The sequence below is a fragment of the Solenopsis invicta genome, chromosome 11 (assembly GCF_016802725.1).
Source record: "Solenopsis invicta isolate M01_SB chromosome 11, UNIL_Sinv_3.0, whole genome shotgun sequence".
Taxonomy (NCBI): Eukaryota; Metazoa; Arthropoda; class Insecta; order Hymenoptera; family Formicidae; genus Solenopsis; species Solenopsis invicta.
The window spans coordinates 5131563-5141270 of record NC_052674.1 but is presented as its reverse complement, the minus strand read 5'-3'; the positions used below and the strand labels follow the sequence as shown (position 1 = coordinate 5141270).

The following is a 9708-nucleotide window of genomic DNA, read 5'->3' as shown; positions in this document are numbered from 1 at the left end:
ACTGGTCTATTAGCCCGCGGCCAGACGAGGTCGAGATCGCTCGGTTCCACGTAGATCTCCACGCACAGGATTTTTCACACTTCGATATTTCAATAGTCAAGTGTCTGCGTTATCGCAACTGAAAGTTTGATTATGTAACGCACGGGGTGTTCGCGAATTCAAATCCGCCGCGTCAACATTGAGATGAAAAGGGAACAATGGGTGTCGCTCAAAGTTAAAATAAGTTCCGCAGATTTGAATCCGCGGTCTCCTTTCGCTGTTGGCTACGGCCTATGCGGCTTTAATTGTATCGCAACGATCTCTTGTGAACCGAGAAAGACACCTGCGACCAACGAGAGCCGCAGCTGATATCCGAGTCTTCCAGATTGCGTAACGACTCATGCCTAACAAAGTGTGGGACTCGATGTATTCGAGCCGGTGAATGCGGGGACCCTTAGTTTCAACTCGTACCTCTTTCTTTCTCCGACGAGCGAAATCGTATAAACTGCGAAGATAGGATCTACCTCGCGACCACGCCTCGAGAGAAGAATCGAACTGTCTCTTCCGTATACGTCGAAATCGTTTTTGACGTATCCTGCGGCGATTAGCATAAGGTGCGTCTCGTAAGCTTATCGTCTCAGGGTTCTGCATTTCATTTACGTAAGAGCATGATGAATAACAGAAGCCATCAGTCAACACTATATAGCGTTAGACAATAGTCTTGGCAAAATTTTCCTTTATCGGAACTCGTTCATTTCACGCTTATATTCTGACGTAATTGCCATATGTACACAAATTTGTGATGCAAATCTTTCAAGCTTTTAACATAATCTTCGTCCAGAGATATGTAAAATAAGATAATTTTTATCCGACAATCTCGTGATTTACATCGATTTACGATTTGATTTATATATGGCAACAAATTTATGCTTTGAGATTTTTGTATTATTTATAATTTTAAATTAATATACAATAAAGATATATACAATGTTTAATATTAAATTTAATTAATATTTTTAAAATTGAATTAACTTTTTTATGTGTAAATAAAAATTGTAAATTATAAATCGATACTTTCACTACCAATTTCTTAGCAATAAATAATAACTGCTACCGCACTCTTACATTTTCCCGCGTTACCCTTATCTCATAGTAGAGAATTTTATCTGCATTATCTGCAAAAGATACTCTCTACTATGTTATTTTCTACCAGCTTACGTTATACTTATCTGCTATAGATACTTTAATCGATTATATTCGAATATTCCAATGTATTACTGTCATATATTCATCTTTTCTACTACCCAATCAGCAGACAATATTTTTTACATGTTTCTTTAAATATGATATTTAAAAAATGTTAATAAAGAATATATATTTAAATATAATAGTTATGTACTGTGTGATAGTTATGTATCGATAGTAGATAAAAGTTTTTACGTTTCTTCTACTTTGTCGAAACTCTGTAGGTAATGCAATCATTCAAATCGTGGGAAAACCCCCATAGAGGGACTCAAATCAGTTAAGAATATTTTTCCCATAGAATACATGGCCCATTAAATACTCCAGTTGAAAAATGTTAAGATTCAGACGCTAGAAGTTGCGTGGATCAAGTAAAAATTGTTCGAGGGTGTTTCAATTTTTTATTTTAGTCCAATTATTTCACTTAAAAGAAAGAACAGTTCAAATTGTCCTCGCAAATAACTAATCCTTGACAGTGACAGTGTACATAGCCATATTGCAAACGTGTTAGACAGCTGACTGCATGGAAGATAACTGGAAGATTTTTTATATTTATTTATGAGAGATTTCAATGCTTTAAGAAAGTCCATTTTAATGCTCTCATCAAGGATATAGCACAATCGAAGTCGGCAAGCTTGCCTGTGATTACTTCAAAAGTAATGCTTCCACATACTCGGCTTTCAGACGTCGACCTGCATTATCGATTCGACGGGTCGAAAAACGCCGGCGTATTATTTAGAAAATAAAAAATATTAAAGTTTCGCTTCTCTTAGCAGACTGTTCAAGGCAAGCCAGTGCGCAATGTATATGATGTGAGCTGACTCACATCTCGCATGTAGTGAGAGATCTTCAGTATCGCCTCTCGCTATACCTCCGCATAAGTTCCACGCATGTGTATTAATGCGCGGGTTGTGAGGTCATACACCCACCTTCACAGGTGGTTCGTTTCCCATTCAAACCGTGAATAACGTTGTAAGACGAACGCGCAGGGAACTCGTAAGAACATCCGGTTGGTTTCAGTAATTCTTTTACACGATGATCATGAGGACGTTGTTCACGGTTCATCCTGTGTCACTGGTGCTCGTATTCACGGTCACTGCCATTGGCGGCAATTACACTGATATTAATCTACCGCATGAACATGTCAAGTATTACTTCAACTCTTTTCCCACAGTAGCAGAAAAATGCCGTAATGATGCGACGTGTCCATATAAGGTAAGACTTGTATTTAAAATTAATTTCTTGACTTATCTTTTTCATTTTATCAGATATATTTTATATATATTGTATAAAATTTTATTTATAGAAATTGCGAACATAATTTCTATGGATTATTTATATAATATTATACTCGCTTTATTACAAAAAAAAAATTTTAATAAAATCGCTTTTACATAATTCGTTAAAAGTAAAACCGTCAATTTGATATTTCAGGACAGTCTCGACACTGAAGCTTGCTGGGGTTACGAGGACAATTGCAAAGCAAAAAATTCTTTTTCCATTCCTCATTGCCCAGGTGATCACAAGGGATGGGTCGCGACAAAAAGAGCTCAATTAGACACATATTATGCACAAGGTGATTTTGGATACGTGCGGGATCAAAGGAGAGAGATGATGCTATTATGCGAACCATTATTTGTAGTGAGTTTACTAATTATAAAATAAATCTGACATCATATATGAAATGCGAAAAGATAATCAACTCGATATCTTAATTGGATTTTACTTTCTTTCAGGATGATTCGTCCTTGGAGTGTTCGGAACATATGAGATTCTGTAGAGCGAGAAATGTGATGCTAAATTTTACGGATTTACTGAATCGAAAGGAACCTATAAGATACAAAATGGATGTGTTAAAAGAAGGTCAAATTGGCGGCTACTGCACGTGAGTGAATATTAGCAAGAAAAGCTGATTATCTGTGCAACGAATTGGAAAGTAACTGACTCTCACTTGTGCGATCAGGCTGAACGAAAAGAGATTACAGGAAAACGCGGATCATATTAGTCCGTTGCAGTCCTGGAGTCCAGAAATACGCAACTTTCGAAAATTATCTCATCGGCCGATAGTTCATGGCGACTGTGATGTCATCATTGAGAAACCGACCTTCATCATGAAGATAGATGCCAGTAAGTTTGAAAGACGTTCGCAAAAAGGAATTGTGTGAAATAAATTATAGTTCATATCCGTCATTTCGTTAAAGTCGCTTTGTGTTTTAGTAGTTAACATGTATCATCACTTTTGCGACTTTTTCAACTTGTACGCATCATTGCACGTGAATCTCTCGCACCCATCTGCCTTCGATACAGATAATCATGTAATGATCTGGGAAAGTTATAGGTAACAATCATAAAACGAAACATAAAATAAAACTGACATAAACATAAAATGAATACTATGAACCGTTAGATATCGAACTACATTTTGCTTTCAGTTATCGATCGGCGTTCCAAGATACCTTCGAGGCATTCACAAGGAATCCATTGTGGGATTTAAAAACATTTAGAGGCGAGACCGTGTGCTTTAGGAACTTGGTCTTTCCTTTATTACCGCGGATGATATTCGGTCTATTCTATAACACACCACTTGTACTAACATTGTATATCCTTTCACCGAGATATTCTACACTCTAAGAAAGAATATTAATTATCAGCAAACATTATTTCAGATTTATGGCTGTGAAAAATCAGGATTATTTAAAGCCTTTAGCGAGCATCTGTTGCATCGACTTCAAATACCTCTGCATGAAAGAAAAGATCGGAAGATTCGTGTAACGTTGCTGAGCAGAGATACTCAATATAGAAAAATTTTGAACGAGAATGAACTAGTAAAGGCTTTAAAAGAGAACCCGGAGTATAAAGTCAGAAAGGTAAAACTCCAATAGAAAGAAAGATATTTAATTATCTTTAACATTTTGTTCTGTGCTGTACAACCGATTCTTTTTTACAGGTTGTGTATAATAAAAATATACCATTTAAAAAACAGTTGGAAATCACTAGGAATTCCGATATTTTTATCGGTATTCATGGCGCCGGCTTAACGCATTTAATGTTTTTGCCAGACTGGGCAGCAGTATTCGAAATGTAAGATCTCTGAAATTGCTTTAAAAAATTGATTACTATGTATTACGTATTGATTGAATACTATGATCATATATATTTCAATTATTTTTCGCAGATACAATTGCGAAGATCCAAATTGTTACCAAGACCTTGCACGGTTGAGGGGCGTAAAATATTTCACGTGGAAAGACACGTCAAAATTAGTCCAACAAGACCCAGTACGTTCATTCAGATTTTTTACTAACAACAAAATAATATATATATATTCGATAATTTAGTCTTATAATAATAAAAAAAGTATGCAGTAAATGAAACCGATTTTATAATAAGATGCTTGAGATGTTCTTATAAAATTTTTTTATTCTGTTTCATTTTTTCACTGTTTGAAATTGTGACTAGACTTGTAGCTTTACATTATTAAACGTAAATATGCTTTTAAATACTTATAATTTGTAGGGGACACATCCTGATGGCGGAGCTCACGCAAAGTTTACGAACTACAGCTTCGACGTTAAAGAGTTCCTCAGAATCGTTTCGCTTGCAAGAAATCACGTAAAGCATCATAATGCATTTAAGAAGTTTAATGATATTCACAATAAAATACAAAATGGTACTAGGACGACGGATAATGAAGAAACGGTACGACCTTCTGACGCTAAAGAACCGATAAGACTACAAAAATCGGATATATTATCCAAAGATGAATTATGAAAAGGACTTTTAGGCACTAAATTAACAAGATGAGGTATGACAATAGAACGCGATCTAAACATGTTTGTTGATCGAATTCCTTATATACTTATTTTTATACTAATGTACATACTTTATTTTGATAAATAAAATAAATACGCGATAAATTTCGATATGTCTGAGTTGCACATTTGGCAATACTTTCTCTTAATTATTAATTCGTAATTAAATTACATATATATCTATATAATATTTAGTTATATATTTGGCCATATAACAATAGGAATGTAATTCTTAACATTTACGTTATAAGTATATGCCTTTAACATGACAAATAAAGAAGACATAATTCTTTCAGCAAAATAGTCAAAATCTCGATCAAACATTGTAAATTCATTAAAATTGACTCATCATTATTTCACAGTTTGATCGGTATTTTGAGCCTATAAAGTATCAACGCTGAAAGGATATTCACAGCCATGTATATAATTAATATTAATAGAGCCACCGATTGTTTGGCATATAACGTGTACACTGACATATTGACAAGACCAGTTATAACGTTACTGACAAGAAAAAAGAATAGGCCGTTGTAATTTACAGCATCAAAAATCTCTAAAGATTTCCTAATTGCACATTCATCATTTTCTTTTCTTTCATTCTCCACATGTTTCTTCAAATTCAATCGTAAGTTTTTACGTAGTCTCTCCATTTTACTTTCGATGCATGGCTCGCTTATCGCGGAATTAATTATATCTAGCACAATTTCTACGAGCAGTAAGAAACCGAGTAGCGTAGTTGTTAGGATCACTATCCACATGCAATACCCGGCATTGGCTAATCTTCTTGAAATCTCAAAATCGCAATACAACGCCACGATGCAAGTTAGCGCAGAGATCAAGAATAATTTAATATACAGTAACATTGACTCATTGTAGCACATCCCAAATTCGACACCATACAATTTTACAGAAATGTTCATATTCAATTTTGTGTGAGAATTTTGATATGTTGAATGTATTAATCGTCCAATAGCTACACCAACAAAATACAGTCCTACGTAACCGGGCACAGAAATTAGGCCCTCTCGATTGGCAGAGAAAAAGTCGTCTCTTGACTCGTCACTCAAAACCCATGCCTTCAAACCTTTATTGCTCATAGTGTATTCATGCATACACAATATCCATATGCCTGAGAGTAATGAATACTTGGAGCTAATAGTGCTGGTAATCATGCTGGTGAACAACTTGACGACAGCTAAAGTTATAAAAAAGTTCCAATGAACACCATATTCGGTGACGTGCCTCTGGTATCCTACATACTCGACTACTGCGAAACGTCCGAAACCTAGCACCAAGAGGGGCACGCAACTTCGGAAGCATTTTTTTATATTTTTCATCAAGGTTTCGGAAAAACCCGCTTGGCGGTAGGTAGAGAAGTCTCGAGCCTCCGGCGCGACCAACGCATTCGCCAGCACGAACAATCCGACTCCCGTGTCCATTAGACTGTATCCGAATACTTCTGTCTTGGCGAATTTCCGTGGAAAGATACGAAAATCGACGGCTAATATACAAATCGCAGTAACAATGTTGGTCAGCGCGCGAAAATTAGTTATGAAGGGTCTCTTGCCGGCAACCGGCTGCAAATTAGAGAGATTAATTCCTTTCCTCAGTAGCAGCATTATGTTTACCAGAGAGACCAGTATCATTAACACGCATACGTTCTCTACATGTTGCGAAGTATGTAATACGGTACAACACAAGATAGTCGGGATGACAGTTAGCATGAACTCTATGACGACTCTTACATTTCCGAGGGTGTACTTCCTAAGGATTCCCAAAGTCGTGGTTGCCAGTAAGACGCCGCATACGGTCGGCAGAAGTGCGACAATCACCTCGTGCGGTGTCGTACCCCCGTGATTGGAGACAAACGCTTCCTGCTCGAGTCGGTATTGCTCCTGGCTCACCGGCGGCGTCATTGTCGAATCGAATTTCTGGCATTCTACGATTATGTCCAACTCAACTATAATTTTGCGCAGTTGAAGCAAAGTATACCTGACTGACAAGGGAACTTACGGTTGCGGATGATCTGCCCGTTAATTCATTACTCGTGTGCTTCATTCATCGCGCTACACGTACGAGGAATGTACATTATGCTGTGTCAGTTTGATACAAGTTTGACATTAATGCTTTACTAGTCTTACATGGTCACAACCATCAACCATGGTCACATCCACGTGATCATATTTCCGTAGATGGCAGCACTTTGCTCTTTTTCTAATCATTCTACGCGGTTCAATGAGAAAGATTGTATTAATAAGTTCGGCGATTTTTCATTAAGTTTCAATATAGTGTCAAAGTTGTATCAACACGTCGTCTTAAGAATATAATATAATGTAAATAATTCAATTCATTTATATTAAAAAACAACGCGTTTTAATAATATACTTAATATCGTTGCTTTAAATAAATTTATTCTCTGCGTAGTACTTTTTACTTATTAATGTTAGCGTGCACCTATCGTTTGTTCAAATATTTAAGCCAACGTAAATATGTAATTAATATGTAAGAGTGACATAACCAAAAAATAACTTAACCAAAACATTAGAGAGTGTCATATAGAAGCAGGAATTAAGAGAGCATTTTCTTTCAATGTGAACTTTATCAACAATTATGAAAAAATTTAAAGTACATCCCAATCAAATGTCGAACGGTGTCAACAGCATGTCTGGACATAATTCTATCAAACATTCCAAAGTGCCGAGCTCAGAAGCATTGGAACGTGTTTCACTTGCTGAAGAGATGAGGCCAACGAGTGTTGCAGCTTACGTGGGGCAGGAACAAATCATTGGTCCAAACACTGTTTTGAACCATTTATTGGAAAAAGGGGAAATTCCTAGTATGATATTCTGGGGCCCACCTGGCTGTGGAAAGGTAAAGCTAATTTTACTCTTCATTTTTGTATAGCTGTTTCAGAATAATTATCTATAATTTATGTTTTAGACATCCTTGACGAATATCATAGCAACTTTAAGCAAAAAATTAACGAGCAACAATGTACACATTGTGAATCTGTCTGCAGCAAATTCTGGTGTAAAAAATATAAGAGATGCTGTTACCGAAGCCAAGAACAAATTGAAATTGTCCGATTGCAAGACCATTGTCTTCATGGATGAAATTCATTGTTTCAATAAACTGCAGCAAGATATATTTCTGCCTCACGTAGAGGCAGGAACGTTTACCTTAATTGGATGTACCACTGAAAATCCATCTTACAGTTTAAATCCAGCTCTACTAAGCCGCTGTCGTGTGTTTATGTTAAATAAATTAACGAAATGTAATATAACAGAGATTCTTCATAAAACAATAGAACGTATAAACGGAGACACGCTTTATACACAAGAACAGACAAGCAGTAAAGAGCAGTTTAAATTTCATTCACGTACAAAACTTAAATTTCACATTGATAATAATGCAGTACAGTGGCTAGCAGAAGCATGTGATGGAGATGCACGTGTAGCTCTGAATGCATTAGAATTGGCAAAGCTTATGAGACAGGCAGATGTATTAAAAACATCAAGTTACAATAACAATGTAACAATAACTCTGAAAGATATTAAAGAAGGTTTAATGAAAGCACATTTACTCTCTGAGAGAGAAACTAATCAGAGTCATCACTTGTATTCCGCGCTTCATAAATCGATAAGAGCTGGTAAGAAAAATGCTGTTCTATATTGGTTAGCCAGAATTATGGCAGTCAAGGAAGATCCGGTAAACATTGCAAGACGGCTAGTTAGGATATCCAGTGAAGACATTGGTCTAGCAGATCCAGACGCTTTAGGTAAAGCTGATTTATTTTCAAAGTGCACATATAATTGAAGGATTTCCTAAAAAATTCAAACAAATCAATTTTATATTTATTACCAATTTGCCATAAATATTTTTATTACAAATGGATTTATTTTGTAGGAAACCCTTCAATTAATTTATTTTAAATATTCAGGTGTAGCTGTTCATACAATGCATGGTTGTCAAATGATTGGTATGCCGGAGTGTGATGTGCTTTTGGGACAATGCGCGCTTTACTTAGCGAAAGCACCAAAATCTCGATCAATATATAATGCATTAAAAGCAGCTGAGAAATTCATTTTGGAATGTGAAGATCAACCTGCTGTGCCATTACACATGAGATGCAACTCAACAGATGCAAAGCTGTAGAGTAGACTTGATAAAATTTTCTTCATTTACCTGTCTAATCATTACTAATTTGTAATTTTATGCAAATATAATAGATTATTACTTTTTTCTTGCAGGTATTAATAATCTAATGTGCTAAGAAAATAATGGAACCTGGTGATTTGTATAATGTATTGATTGTTTTCAAAAAAGCAAAGCTTGTAAATAATAAAATATATTCCACTTTTCTTATTACATTTATATCTTGGTTAAAGAAAACCTTCTAATATTTAAGCAAATTCAGCCAAATCGCTATCTATTTCCTTAAAGCTACAATAGCAGAACATAGTAAGTGTAAAGTATTGTAAGGCGCAGTTGTATATCAGTTTCTATCAATGTAAATTAACTTTAATCTCGATTGTTCTTATTCCTAGAATTAAAAAAAAAGATAAAAAATAAGTTAAACTGAGTTTACAACTAATTTGCATTGGCACATATATCACTGTGCTTTACAACAACTTGCGGAAATTTACCGATTTAGTACTATATTAATAACTGATTC

The 9708-nt window shown here is 35.5% G+C and overlaps 3 protein-coding genes across 5 annotated transcripts; 2 read left to right on the top strand and 1 right to left on the bottom strand.

The window, feature by feature from the left end:
* The first annotated feature begins 1542 nt into the window (after nt 1-1542).
* Nucleotides 1543-5144, top strand: LOC105201611 (EGF domain-specific O-linked N-acetylglucosamine transferase). Of its 2 annotated transcripts, none has more exons than XM_011169679.3 (10): nt 1543-2436; nt 2656-2862; nt 2958-3106; nt 3185-3348; nt 3442-3559; nt 3654-3807; nt 3888-4088; nt 4169-4302; nt 4397-4499; nt 4738-5144. In XM_011169679.3, the coding sequence occupies exons 1-10, from the start codon at nt 2257-2259 to the stop codon at nt 4990-4992; spliced, it is 1665 nt and encodes a 554-aa protein (XP_011167981.2). In that variant the 5' UTR covers nt 1543-2256; the 3' UTR covers nt 4993-5144. The 2 variants fall into 2 exon arrangements, with proteins under 2 accessions (XP_011167981.2, XP_011167980.2); XM_011169678.3 differs by having other exon boundaries at nt 1544-2436; nt 3439-3559.
* LOC105201612 (uncharacterized protein At4g17910) lies at nt 5073-7188 on the bottom strand. Its single transcript, XM_011169681.3, has 2 exons — nt 7047-7188; nt 5073-6972 (listed from the first exon to the last, which is right to left on the bottom strand). The coding sequence occupies exon 2, from the start codon at nt 6947-6949 to the stop codon at nt 5390-5392; it is 1560 nt and encodes a 519-aa protein (XP_011167983.1). The 5' UTR covers nt 6950-6972; nt 7047-7188; the 3' UTR covers nt 5073-5389.
* Nucleotides 7189-7229: 41 nt separating this feature from the next.
* LOC105201613 (ATPase WRNIP1) lies at nt 7230-9407 on the top strand. Of its 2 annotated transcripts, XM_011169686.3 has the most exons (5): nt 7230-7366; nt 7694-7904; nt 7974-8811; nt 8974-9184; nt 9284-9407. In XM_011169686.3, exons 2-5 carry the CDS (start codon nt 7695-7697, stop codon nt 9288-9290), a joined length of 1266 nt encoding a protein of 421 aa, XP_011167988.1. In that variant the 5' UTR covers nt 7230-7366; nt 7694; the 3' UTR covers nt 9291-9407. The 2 variants fall into 2 exon arrangements, with proteins under 2 accessions (XP_011167988.1, XP_011167986.2); XM_011169684.3 differs by lacking the exon at nt 7230-7366 and having other exon boundaries at nt 7614-7904.
* The last annotated feature ends 301 nt before the right edge of the window (nt 9408-9708 follow it).